Source organism: Anser anser, assembly GCF_964211835.1.
Source record: "Anser anser genome assembly, chromosome: 1".
Classification (NCBI taxonomy): domain Eukaryota; kingdom Metazoa; phylum Chordata; class Aves; order Anseriformes; family Anatidae; genus Anser; species Anser anser.
This window is the reverse complement of record NC_139720.1, coordinates 33,332,288-33,346,397: the sequence shown is the minus strand read 5'-3', so window position 1 is coordinate 33,346,397 and position 14,110 is coordinate 33,332,288. Positions and strand designations below refer to the sequence as shown.

The window sequence follows — 14,110 nt, the reverse complement described above, 5'->3', positions numbered from 1 at the left end:
TCAGCGCTGTATATGTTCCCAATATCAAAATTCTTGCCCATGCCTTCCTCAGTACTCCTATGGCTTCAGATTCTCCCTGTCCATGGAAATCCCAGCTGTGACAATTGCTGGCACCTCTGTAATCATCTTCCTGCTGACACATCTTCGCCATCCCTTGCAATCTCAGAGAGTGGTAATGGCAGAGTTGTTAGGTAATTGAAAGCAGGGTCACCTCTGAGGTCAGACCATGTTGGTCAGGGAGTAATTGTTCAGGTCTTGAAAAGTCGAAGGATGGAGACTGCACAGCTTCGCTGTGGCAACCTGCTGCACCATCTTCAAAGTTTATCCTTATCCAGTCTGAACCTCTTGTTTCAGTTTGTGCCTGTTGTTTTTTGTTGTTCTTCCATGCCCTACTATGAAGAACCTGGCATTGTCTTCCTGGTTACCTCCTTGTAGCTACTCAGGAGCTGCTGTTAGATCACCCCAAAACCTTCTCTTCTCCAGGCTGAACAAGGACAACTCTCTCAGCCTTTCCTCACAGGGCTAGTGCTCCAGCTCCTGACCATCATGGTTTCCCACCACTGAACTTGCCCTAGACCTTTGAAAGCAAACTCTAAGTGCATTACCCATGATTTTCTGGTCTAATTATTCATGGTTTAGTTCTGACTAATATCCTAAAATTAATGTTGCACATATACATATATATATATATATATAAAGTTTCTAAAGGGGCAGCTTCTTGTTTCTAATGACCTCTTTCAATTTATTTTTATCGCTGATCCTGTGGTCATGTGTAATGCAACATCCACCCACTGCAGGACTCTCTTAAACCCTACTAACCACATTCCTTATAGCTGCCCTGGTAATGCCAATGATAACGCTGTGAAATGAATATCAACCAGCAAGCTACAGGCCTTTTTACTCCTACTCTCCTCTTTCCAAACGGCAAATCATTGTTTGTATATGAGCTGCTTTCAGTGGTGTCTTTGTCCTTGCCTGTCTCTACCAGAGGCTGCTGGAACATGGGGAATTGCTAAATCAGAGGAGGAAGTGGTGGGTGGGAGAGCGCAGATTCCAAGGGGACTACAGTCCAGTGGATGCACATTTCTCAGGCAGTTCACAATTTAAAAAGTTCAGTGGCATGACTGAGCTTGTTTTTGTGGCTTCAGATGCCATAAGGAATAAAGTCCACTGATAGACTTACCAAAGTAATTAAAAAATAATTTTTAAAAAATAATACATGCTTGTTGTTCACAGCTGCTAAGAAGCATCAAGCAGTCACTGGCCTGAGTTAATTTTTTTTTTTTTTTGCAAGGTCCTTAGGGAGGGCCAGGTTGTTAAAGTGTCAAGGGAAAGAGTGATACCTGGAGAAGTCATGGTAGCAAAGTTACATACAGGTGTTTCCCATAAAAGACTTAGATACTTTACTGGGCCGAATGTACCTATGTACATGACTCTCATCTAGATCACCTGGTCAGCTGCCTCCTTCCAAGGTTTCCCCTGAATACCCTGATTTTAATACCAAAGTCCCCTAGGGGCCTAATTTAAACACTGTAAATATAGAAAATTGTCCTAGTCTGAAGATCTTGTTGTCTAATTCTAACTGGGATCCTGACACCAGCATTTTTCTGCCCACACCTCCTGAAGGGTTCCTTCCCAGGAGCATGCCCTGAGGTCACCCAGCACACACTGGCAGACACAATATGCACTATTCTGCCCATTCACACAAGTCTATTGGCTTGAACTCCCCTCTCTTCACTGCTCAGTCCAATGGGCTTAGGAGCACTCCTAAGGCAGGGCAATGCCATTGCCACTCTGGGTGAGGGCACTATCTTTTCTGCACACTGCTCTAACACCCAACAAATGACCCAGATTTATAGTAAAATAACTTACCTTTTGCTTTTTACGATCAATCCTCTTATGAGTCATTTTTTTGGTTTCATCTTCGTACACCAAAACAAAGTCAATTCTTCGCTGCCCATCACTGAAGAACAAGGAGTCAGGCTTATTGTCAAAATCAGCCTGTAAGACAGGTAGGATAGGTTAACATGAAGGATTTTATTCACTGCTTCCTTACTTGCTTCATGTTACACAGAACATCAGTGAAAAGAGAAATTCAGCACATATTAGACATATAACAAGGAGTCGAAAGTGACATGAAAATTAGCATGGAGTAGGCTGCAGAAAAAATCTGTCCAGAGGAGTTTGGCAGGTCTCTGCACGACATGAGGACAGCAGTACTTTGACCTAATTTTCTTCTTTAAAAATTGTGCATTAGCTTTTGGCGATGGGAGGAGCATTGGGCTGTAGCACCATTTCTAAATAATGCATCTGTCAAGTAATTTACATCCTGTAATGATACAATATTCTGTCTACAAGATATGTTGTCTCCTGATGGGAATCTCAGAATTAAAGCATACCCATCTGTCTTCTTACCTGCCAGAAGTTTCAGCATCTCTGCAATTAAAAAAAAAAAAAAAAAAAAAAAAGCAGCAGTTTCATGCACGTTGATTCAGAACAATCATTGCCCAGAGAATAAAGAACATGGCCAGGCTGCAGATGAGTTCTCAGAATGGACACATTCTACACAGATTTATTTATTTCTCTTTTTATTAGCAAAATCTTAGCAAGCAGAAAACGTTGTTGTATGCTACACATCCATCATGTTAAAATATATGCCAAAATAAAAAGGATTAATATATCCATAAGCTATTATCTAGTCCCCAGAGGAAAGTAGAAAAGTTTGTCATACCCACTAATAACATCTTAATGTGTTATTTCATGTGTGTAACAACACAGACACATTGATGATGGGGTAGCCTGAATTTTCAAGTAACATTTTCGTAGATTATTAGAATACTCTGTGGGCACTGTCACAAGTAACAACCCCCCTCTCAGTTAATATATAATTGTAATGCTATCAGAAATGTCATGTTATGTAATGAGTACCAAAGACTAAGTTATTTGGCTGGATCTTTACATGGGATTAATAAGGGTAGTGCCACTGAGTTTAGAGGATATCAAGAGGACTCAGTGTTGCGTTACAGATAGTAAGATCTCAAAAACTAGCAAGATTCCCATACAGAACTGCAGAGGAGCTTTGGCTTCCAGACATCTGGGCATGCAGGGTGGCCTAGTACAGACTCAGGCCAGGCAAAATGACCCAGAGTAATCTCTAGAACATGCTGTGCCTTTGGGTTCATGGAAAAGATTCTCCGATGTCATCTCCCTGAAATCTCCCTGTCAGTGCAGACCAAGCCTCATGAGGGCTGCCAGGCATTCCGGCCACATGGGGTAGAGTTTGGGGAATGTCTGGTCCACAGGAGGGTTCAGAGAAATGTGGCTTTGGTGTCAGAGACTCCCTACCTGCAGAGGTTATTCTTCAACTGTAATAAAACTGGCGAGAATGGCAGCTGTCAGTCAGGAGCATCCCGGTTCCAAGGGACAGGCAACATTTTAGGAATAACACATCAGTGTTTCCAAAACAAAGTTTCCCTATGAGTTCTATTCTATACCTCTCCCTGTAGACTGTTTTGTTACTGCTTATTGGCTGGGTCAAAACAAGGCTTGACTGAGAAGTGTCTCCCCATAATTAAGACAAAAATTCCATATTTTAAATAAACTGAGGGGAGTTTAAACTCAATACTTTTTATGTTGTATGTACAAAGGCTAGAAACTGTTGCAAAGGAGGTTCTGTTAACATACTTGCTTCAACAGTTTAAACAGATTCTTGGTTAGAACAGTTCTCTTTGAATCCCACATGTGCTGAGAGATTTGTGACAACCCTGACAGCAAGCAGCTGCTGACATACTTACATATATATATATATATATATATATACATGGTGACATACGGCTGCTATACAGATATGTCATATGTTATTTCACAGCCTGGCCTAGGCCTCGGGAAACACCTAAGCAGTCACCAAATCAACAGACAGCTGCACACAGTAATGGTTTAGGAAAAATGGTTTAAGCTTTCAGATGGCATCAACAGACTACAATGGCAGTGAGCATCTCCATCACACAAAACAAGTCACAGACCCAAATTTCTAAATTCTTGAGAACTAGAGCTGGAGAAGTCCCAACAAGCAACCAGACTTGACCCTGATGAGATTTCTTCCTACTGAGGACTAGCCATAGACATAGATGCTTGTGTATGGTCTCCATCCATGAGCTGCCTGCCATTAGGTGTTGTTTTGAGTGTGAGCACCACATGCTGTGCTTAGCAGAGATGCAGTCATGAAAAATGTGACGTCCTGAAGCCCTGCTACACACAGAGCTGCTAACCCTTGGCTGCACAGCTGATGCCTCTCCCTAGCTCCAGGGCTGCAGATGGGACTGGTCAACGATGAGGCTGAGAAAGCCTGTGCATCACACCAGAAATACACAGACACCAGGCACCACTGAAGCAGAAAGTGGTATGAACCAAGTTAAAAAGTCACCATCATCCTCTTCTCACTTTTCACTAGCATCTACAGCCCCTGCTGAGGGCCTGCCTGGGAGGTGCTGGCGCAGCAGCGCAAGGGTGCAAGGAGAACTGAGGGCAGCCAGACCCTGAGCATGAGCACAGCCCCTGCAGCCTCCGTGCTCCTCTGGGGCCCCAGCAATCTGTTCCTGGCTAAAATTGCCCTGTGTTGCAATGCTGGAAACACAGAACCCAGCCTTGTGATAATGAGTAACAAGGGGAAGTGTTACCAGTGCCTAAAATGGAAGGATTTTTAATTGTGCCTCTTCTTCTTTTGAATCTTAGAAACAGCAGCCTAATGATTTTGTCTAAAGAGAAAGAGTTTTGCTGTGAAATTTAAGCACTTGAAAGCGTAAAAATAGTAAGAGCTTTCAAGTGTTTTTTCCTACAGCTTTTAGTTATTTTCCCTATATGACCTATGCACAGGATAGAAAAGAAAGAAATAGCAAACAGCAAATGTAAGATCAAGCTTTTCCTAATTTGTGATTACATAACTTCACTAAGTATTTTTTTCCTTTGAACCTTGTCTCCTTTAAGCATATAAAACTTATGTGTAACTTAGTGGCAACTGGCTTAAATGGATAGACAATAACCAGATGCTGATGCTGCCTATTAATCAGCATCCTGACTCACGAATTTACTTATGTATGTGTTTTTGTACACATTAATACATGCATGTTACCATATACATGCACCTTTTTATACATATCAGACTATGAATATATATAATTGAATACAGTCAAAAGATTAATCAGAATTGGACTGCCTGAACCCAGATACACAGAATTTCATACTCCTGAAGGTAACTTCTTAGATGTAATCTCCATTGTTTTTAATTACTAGGGCAATGTCCTATTGACCTATCAATAGACACTTTATATATCAATAAAGTAATAAAGAGTTGGCTCATTAAGCCTGAATACTTAAGAGATCAAGATTAAGACCCACGCAGATCAATTGTAACATAAAATTTAATGTTGCTTAATTAAAAGTAAGAAGTAAAATGTGAAAGGGAACGTAATAGTTAAAGTTCTGACAGTCACATTAACTTAGATGTGTGATGTGTCTTATAATCCCCACTGGATAGTTTGTAATGAAAAATCATATATTATTCAATGTAATTACCAGAGGAAAAACAGGACTGGAAACAAAAAACATGTGCTGTACACTGAAGTTAATAATTCCTTGGAGACAATGTTTGCTTTGTTAATATGCAATATTATTTGACAACATTACAAATGTTATTATCAGGCAAATGAATACAAGTTTGTGTGCATACACACACACACACGTACATTAATAGGGCTGAAATTCCAATACATAATTTTGCTTAAGTATCAGTAGCACATTACAACCAAAAATAATGAACAGGCCCATTGATACCTCTTTGTTATGGAAGAAACAAACATGGGGTCTATTTATGGCACTTTCTAATTTTCTTAGCTTCAGCATAATCACATTTTAAGTACTAAGGGAGACAATCATTTTTGCACTTTAATGTTATAATAATACCTGAGTGGATAGCAGGTTAATATTGATTAACATCATTAATGAATAAAAAAAATACATTTAGCTGTAAAATACTAATGATATTTAGCACATACTCCGCAGTGCTGTACAATCTCCAAGTGCTGTACATCAATTGCTTGCCAGCCACAGTGAGACAGGGAGCCATTAGCTGTATTATTAGCAGGAGGAACCTGCAGTTGTTTGGATCACTTCGGGTACCTCTGCCTGAGCTAGCCCAGAGGCAGGGCACCCACCTTCGTGTGGGTGCACCCCTGTGTTTCAGGCCACATCAGGGACCAGATCAGTGGATATTAGCTCCGGGGGATGAGACCGGTGGTGGTCTTTGTTAACAAACAGCCCAGAAATGTGTATAATGCAGACGTTACATCCTCAGCATCAAAAGTGCGGTTTTATAGACCTGGAGCTCTGGTCCTTGCAAGCAGCTGCTGTGCACATAGCGGGAAGCGAGGCTGGGAAACCCTGCGCTGCTGCTGATGCACATGTCCTCGGGAGGTGCCTGCAATAAGCATTCCCTGACCCTGGTCCCCAGAGGTCTGGCATCCAAAACTAAGTGACCAAAAACCAGTGGTGGAGCTGACCCTCAGACCCTCAGAGCTTCTCAGGAGGGGGGCTGCTGCCTGCCCTTCTCCACGTGTAACCAGGCTTGCTGGTATCGAAGGGGAGTTGCCGTGCCTGACTCTGGAGACTGCGCCCGTAGCCATGGCTACACGCGTTTGCTGCGGCAGAAGATGAAAGTAGACCTGAAGCTACCTTCAGCAGCAGCAATGCTGCATTCCAGGGGAGGAGAAGCAGTGGCGTTACACAGCCTTCACTTCTCCAGGTTCCTCGGGGCATTACATTGTTAAACAAATGGTGGGAATAATGGTGGGAAGGGCAGCACAGAGGCAAGAATGAAAAAAATATATGTGAATAGGATTTGCAGTTATTTGTTACTTACTACATCCTGAACAAGCATGGTATTGTAAATTGATTTTTTAAATAGCAAGAGATTCTACAGGAATCTCTTCCACAGGGAGGATAAAAGACATGCTTTGTTTTGTCTGCATGAGCCTTTGGTGTGACTGTCAATAGCAGCAAATGTAATCATTACTGGAGGGATAAACTACTTGTCTACAAGCTCACATAGTTTTCAGATAGCCTCAAAGCAGGTTCCCGCAACATAGCAGGAGGTAAATCAGTGCTGGGAAAGGAGAGCTGAGTACAGCCTGTGTAACATCACCTCTGTTGACGGCACCTGCGGAGAGTCCTCATGCTCGAGCACGGAGCCCGCCCGGCAGAGCACCCATGGGTTACCTGTCAGCTGTGGGTTTTACCTCCATGAAAACGTCACTGTGCCTGTTTAGGGACACGTTTATTTCTTTCTACAGGCCTCAGGAACCTTCTCCTCCAACCAAGTAATTAAAAAGGAAACACATGATATTGCCAGGATATCACGAAACATCATTGTTCGTAAAGCGCGTTGAGCTCGTCTGGGAATGATACAGAAATGTAAAGTTCTTATTGCAGCAGCTATTTCATAAGATCTGTAATTACTTTACATTCTGAGTGACCAATAGAGACAACTGCTCTGACACCAAGACCAACACAAGTATTTGCTTCCTCAGGATATAAATTTATTTGCATACCACAAGAAACTAACGTTGGTGTGTCTCCATAGGGCAATAAAACTGTTGTGCATTTAACATTTTTCCTTGTGACTCACATTTGCTAATAAAAACAGAGGGCTGTGTCAGATCTGTCTTTAGCAACAATGAGATTATTAGCAAGATCACAATCAGAAGTGTTTTTTTCTGTACCCCAACATGCAAAGACGTTTTTGGCATGTAGTAAATCGAAGCAAACCGAGACTGAAGGTTTTGTGCAAAGTGGAAATACACGGGGTGTCATTGCGGTCATATATTTCTGTCAGCAGAAAGCAGTTGGGAACTGGCCAGGCATTGGGAAGCCTCGTCCCCGGAGCTAACTTTAGATGAGACACCCACTGGACTTCCTGCCTGAGCCTGCGTGCAACTGCTGGCTGCAAGAGGAATTCCAGCTACTCTTGATTACAGACAGACCAAACGTCCTAAATTTTGAACAAAGGTGAAGACAGTACTCCCCTGAAAACCCTCTTTTCAGCACCTCTCACCCTTTTCTGGATACAGAAGCCGGGAAGTTCACTCTTTCAGAATCCTCTGAAGCTTTCCTACTACAGAAATTGCACATGAGGGGCAGCACTAACTCAGTGACTGCATGAGGCACCTAAGGATTTATGCCAGAAATGGCTGCCTGTCTCCCAGATCTGGAGTTCCAGCTTGAGAAACCGGGACATCAAGTTTTTCTAGAGGGCTTGGCAAGTCCTTTTCTTCAGAGAGCAATACCTTCAGGCCCATATGTGACTACTTTGTGCTAATGCAAACAGGTTACAGACGTCCCCCTTTGACACTGGGCAAATAAAAAAAAAGTTGGATGCATGTAAACTTGTTAGCCTTGCACAGAAGCCCTATACTACAGTCAGGGGTAAAATCCAAGTATCTAGGACCACATTAAGTTTCTCTAGTCATAAGACCTCTAATTCTTTTCCTGCATTTTTCTGCCACATTTACACCTTGCTGAAGTACTACAGACAACATTCTTCTTCACAGAATCTGGACTTTGTGGAGATTAATGTCCTACTCATGCTGAATGGGGCAGGGATCCCGTGACAAAGTTAGCACGTGATCCTGTAATTTGAGACAGCATCATAATAAGAACACGACAATTGTTATTAGTCAACAGCTTATTCAGTTTTGCCTTCTCCAAGATGAACTGCAATATTAAATTCACAACATACTTTCAGCTGGAAAACATAATTTAAGTTTAGAGAACTGGCACAGCACTTCCTTCAAATCTACAAACTATTCAGTTTTAGGTTAGATTTCCTATTCATAGAATCATAGAATATCCCGAGTTGGAAGGGACCCATAAGGATCATCAAGTCCAACTCCTGGCACCGCACAGGTCTGCCCAAAAGTTTAGACCATGTGACTAAGTGCACAGTCCAAACGCTTCTTAAATTCAGACAGGCTTGGTGCAGTGACTGCTTCATTGGGGAGCCTGTTCCAGTGTGCGACCACCCTCTCGGTGAAGAACCTCTTCCTGATGTCCAGCCTAAACTTCCCCTGCCTCAGCTTAACACCATTCCCGCGGGCCCTATCACTGGTGATTATGGAGAATAGACCCCCTGCCCCTCCACTGCCCCTCGCAAGGAAGTTGTAGACTGAGATGAGGTCCCCCCTCAGCCTCCTCTTCTCCAGGCTGAACAGGCCCAATGACTTCAGCCGCTCCTCGTATGTCTTCCCCTCTAGGCCCTTCACCATCTTTGTTGACCTCCTCTGCACACTCTCCAACAGTTCAATGTCCTTTTTGTACTGTGGTGCCCAGAACTGCACACAGTACTCAAGGAGAGGCCGCACCAGCACAGAGTAGAGCGGGAGTGCAGAGTAGAGCGGGAAGCGCAGTTTCTATTTCTAGCTACACCTGAGTGAATTAGCACACATCTATCTCATGGGCAGGCTTGGTAGAACCGAATTTTATTCAAGCTTTCTAGCCACTGAAAGTGACTGGTGGCAGACAAGGAGGCTGTGACGTGGAAGGAGCAGTGTGGAAAAGATGCTGCTAAAACTGAGCAGAAATTACAACTGCTGGTAAACATGAGTAACCAAAAATAAAAATTGATTTTGACAGTTGATTTTTAGTAGAAATAAAAATAAATTCTACCATGACTGCTTACAGGAGACTGCTCTAACCACAAGGTATACGACACTCTGTTTGTTCTGATGCTACCTCATTTCATATAAATACATAAAAAATAAAATTCATCGAACCACAAAAAGAGTCTAAGGAGGATTTTTATAACATGTTAGTCAGGGCCCTCAGTAGGGAAATGTAATGTCTTGGTTCCACTGCATGCTCCAGAAAATGATTAAATACTTTTTCCAGAGACCAAAGCAGCATCAAATGAAGAAAACTCTGTCACAATTCTCAGAGGCAGGGTCAGGTGGGTATTCAGATCCCGGAAGGAAACTCAATTTCTGGTAGATTTAGCATTTGTTTCCTACAGCAGAGGCAGGAACAAAACCACCACAACCCTTCACTATGACAAGTACTTTTCCACCTAAGGTCTGAAGCAGCTCCCCTACAGCTCTGGTGCACCTTGGTGTACTTTGGGCTAAATCTATCCCTTCATTTACACTGCTTTCCAAACTCTATCACTATGGAAACTCTTTGTTTCTTTCTTCTATGATTCTGTTTCCAATTTCAGCTTGATGTGAAGAAAAAGAGCTTTCTCTTTGGTGGCCAGGATGAAAAATAAATGATCTAAACAGCTCCATTCATAGTATCTACATATAAGACAAGGCAGGCTTAATCCAAATGCCTGAATATGAATGTTTGATTTCCATCTCACAACTTTTTAGCTCATTTTTTCTTGTATGGTATGCTCTTCTGGATGTATGAAGAAAACAGCATACTTCCTCATACACAAATAAATCAGCAGGACCTGTATCTCCACATACATAATACAGTTCTCCTCTGTGCAAACTGAAGGGGTAGCTAATATCAGCAGCAGCAGGCTGTCATTCCTTGAGTAGTATTTAGTAGACAGCAGTGAGAGAAATGCACAAGCCATCTCAGTTACTTGTAAATAGTCAGTTTACAGGTCAATGTTTTGGACAGGGCTGTCTGGGAACCAGCTCCAGCTCTCATTACTTGGTGGCACCATTGCAGCAGTTTCTTGAATAGATTCCTGTATGCAAAAACCATCACCAGCTCAGGTGCTCAAAATTAATTGTCCCAGCAAGTAACTCTTGACACTGTTTAACCTGTTCCTTTAAGCTTTGTCCTCCCATAACACTGACCCACTTGTAGATGTAGCCTGAATAGGCAATACACACCTAAAGCCAATGACACTGACCTCTGTCATTAGAGAAATGAAGTACAGAGATGTCTTTTTTTGATTTCTGTGGGGCTTTTCCAATAGCTTTAGGATAAGCATATGACTTTATACCTTTTTGAATCCAGGCTTATAGCTCCCTGTGCAACTGCAGGCTGCACTTCTGTTGCACTAGGGGAAAAATGAAATTGGACTCATCAGCATGCCATTTGGGCATCAGATTGGCAAAGCATGTGCCATGGCACACCCAGTGGCGGGTTTGCTGGAGTCAACTAGCTAGTCCTTAGAGAAAATGAGATCTGAGACAGGAGATCTTCGTCTAGAGCCAGAAGCCTGTTAGCTGCAGAAAACATTAGGTGAGCTGGGGAACTTTAAATTTGGCTAAGGGAATGGAGACCTCTAGGTCTTCTTCCTTTTTTGCCACCTAAGTCTCTGACTGGAGCAAGGCATTTCTTTTCCTCCAAGCCTTCTTTGAAAAAAGAGTCCTGAACTCACTTGTTGGCCAACGAATACCTGGGTGTGTTTGAATTTATAAGGTATATATGTTTATATGTAGGGTGTGTTCCTATATTAATAGATATATTCATAGATATAAGAACACACACAGAAATCCTATACATGCATACACAAAATTTTATATATAGAAAGGAGGTGTATGTGTGTATATCAGTTTATAGTGAATATGTATTTGTAACTAATCTAGTGACCTGTCACTTTTAGTTGAGTTCGGTGACCGTGTCAACCTGTACTCTCACACCTGAGCCAATGACTTCAGGTATCTTTAGGGAAGTAGGTACAGAAACTCAGATTCAGTCACGCAGATGAACTGTGTGCTGCAAATGCAACAGAATGATAATCTGTTAGAACAGCTCTACCTGTTGTATACAAGAAAAAATTATTGCTACTCATAGTTAAAACAAAGAAGTACCCACCCATTCTGGAGTATGAAGGTTTTGCTGCTCTGGCACAGTTCCGTAAGTGGGAATAATCACCTGGTTCAATTCCAAGACTAAAAATAAACAAACAAACAAAAAAAGTCATTTTTTTTTTTAATTAATGTTTTGCAGAGAAGCCACTTTATTACACTTACTGTCTCAGAAGAATAGTTGTCCCTCAGACTTCAGTAGTAACCAACAGGTAGCAAGAGAGCAAAACAGATTTCACCATGATGACAAGTTAATGTTTGGTGATCCTGCCAACCAACCTAGTAATGTCATGCACCTCTTCGTTAACATGTGTTATTTAGTGTTTCAGAAAACTCTGTCTGTAGACTAGCTGCAGTGAGTAGTATCGTTCCATGAATAAGAGGACCAGAACTGGCTCCACCTGAACAAATAACCCTAGCTCATGCTGACTGTACATAGGCAACATTAATTAACAGTACCAGGGAATTTTTCAGAAGTCCAGCAATGAGTGTGACAGAGGTAGTGATGTTTAAAAAAGTCACTACATAACAGGAACGCCTTTCACATAACATAAAGTCACAACTACAGGTTCAATGTGTATTGGTGCCCCAGTGGCTTCTTACCCATTTCCCTAGTAATACCTATTAGGAAACAAAACAAAACAAAACAAAGAAAAACAAAACAAAACAAACAAACAAAAAAAGAAACACCTGAAAACTAACTTGTTTTCCTGAAAATAAAGCACAAATTAGAAATGATCTTGTGAAGTATGCTACTTTGTGATACCATTGTCAATTATGCTGAAAAAACTGACTACATTATGCTGGGAAAACTGACTACCAGATGCAGCACTGGATGGATACCATACAAATTCATCCTAATAAAGCTCCTGGAAATAAATTACTAGAAGGTCTACAATTTCTGCAACATTTTGGTTTTAGTTTCTTAACAACTTGGGGGTGGGGAGGGGCCTTAAGTAGAGGTCAGGTAACATCCTGAAGCTGAAGATAATATCAAGTGGCTGAGGGGAAGACTGCTTTTTGCCTATGCTTGGTGGGTAAATGGGCCTCATGCTATTTTTAGATGCTTAAAATACAGCTTCTGAAGTGTTTTAGCCAAGTCTGTCCTGCACTGAGGAAAAGGTCATGGATGTAAATGATACCCAGTGTTGTCTGGAAAGGATAGCCTCCAATTAAAAAAACCACTCCAATACTTCAAAACATAAATAAATAAAAAGTACTTGAAAATAATCTAATCTGTAGTACACTTAGAAGGATAATTAAATGCACATTAGTTACAATGCTAGAAACAACAACACTTATATGCCTGAACTTTTTTTGGCTTAAAAACTTCATTGATAAGTAGCAAAATACATATAGAATACACAATACTCAAGAATTTAAAAAAGATATATATTTTCACTGATGATGTTCGCTTTTACCAGCTGAAGATATGTCAAAACACTTAGAGCACAACAAGATTGTGTTTGTTCAGCTCTACAAGTCAACAGAACTCCCTCATGGTTTCTAAGTGGCTAAATTCTCTGGTTTAAGTACAATTTCTTACAGTTTGGTAAGGACTTTGTTCCAGATGTTGAACTGTCAGTTTCCAGATCTCTACTGTGGTGATAGTGCATAATATGGGGAGGAGAAAAAAGGAGCTCCGTGATTTTTTCCATCAACATAGCTTCAGAAACATCTGAGTCATAATCTCAAGGGTGGCCCAGTTGAATAACCAAAGTCTGTGACCTCCCAAAAGCATTAGCATCTTTAGAAACATTTGCCAGCATTTAAAAAGAAAGCAGTGAAATGTGGACTAGAGCAGCACACAAACATCACATGCTGAGACCATAACGTGAGAACTAAGAAAACATGGGCACATCTCAGCTGTAAGATTGCTGTATCCGCACACCATTACATTTTAATGTGTTCAACTCAATCTAACGTGAGAAGGGAAAATACATACTCCTGATGTCAGTGTAATGGGCATCACCCTACTTTCCTTTGGCATTCTTTATTCTCTATCTGGACACAAAGACATCCAAATACAAAGTGCTTCTGAAAACCCACAGAAGAGGGAATATTTCTGCTCACACATAATGGGTAGGGTGAAGGAGAAATATATAAGCATGTTGCTTTGAAACCTAAGCGACTGTTCTGAAACTCTGCATGCCATTACACAAGGCAAACAGATGTGGACAGCAACATCTCCAGACATGAAGACTTATGTCAGCCACTGAACTACAGTGACAAGAATCGTGCTTTGAAATGGCCTGTTCGTGAAGTCCCTGTGGTGTGCAAACACACCCTCCTCAGTG

At 41.6% G+C, this 14,110-nt stretch overlaps 1 protein-coding gene across 3 annotated transcripts in view; it reads right to left on the bottom strand.

Moving 5' to 3' along the window:
• Positions 1–14,110, bottom strand: part of ANO6 (anoctamin 6) — a 77,109-nt gene that overhangs the window by 38,541 nt on the left and 24,458 nt on the right. For all 3 annotated transcript variants that reach the window (XR_014587232.1, XR_014587233.1, XM_083845545.1), the window contains exons 2-3: positions 11,821–11,897; positions 1,873–2,001 (exon numbers count right to left, since the gene is read on the bottom strand). Coding sequence is in view for 1 of the 3 variants with exons in the window: in XM_083845545.1 (XP_083701671.1) it covers positions 1,873–2,001; positions 11,821–11,897 (206 nt within the window). In the remaining 2 variants the exon portion in view is untranslated. The remainder of the gene's footprint in view (positions 1–1,872; positions 2,002–11,820; positions 11,898–14,110) is intronic.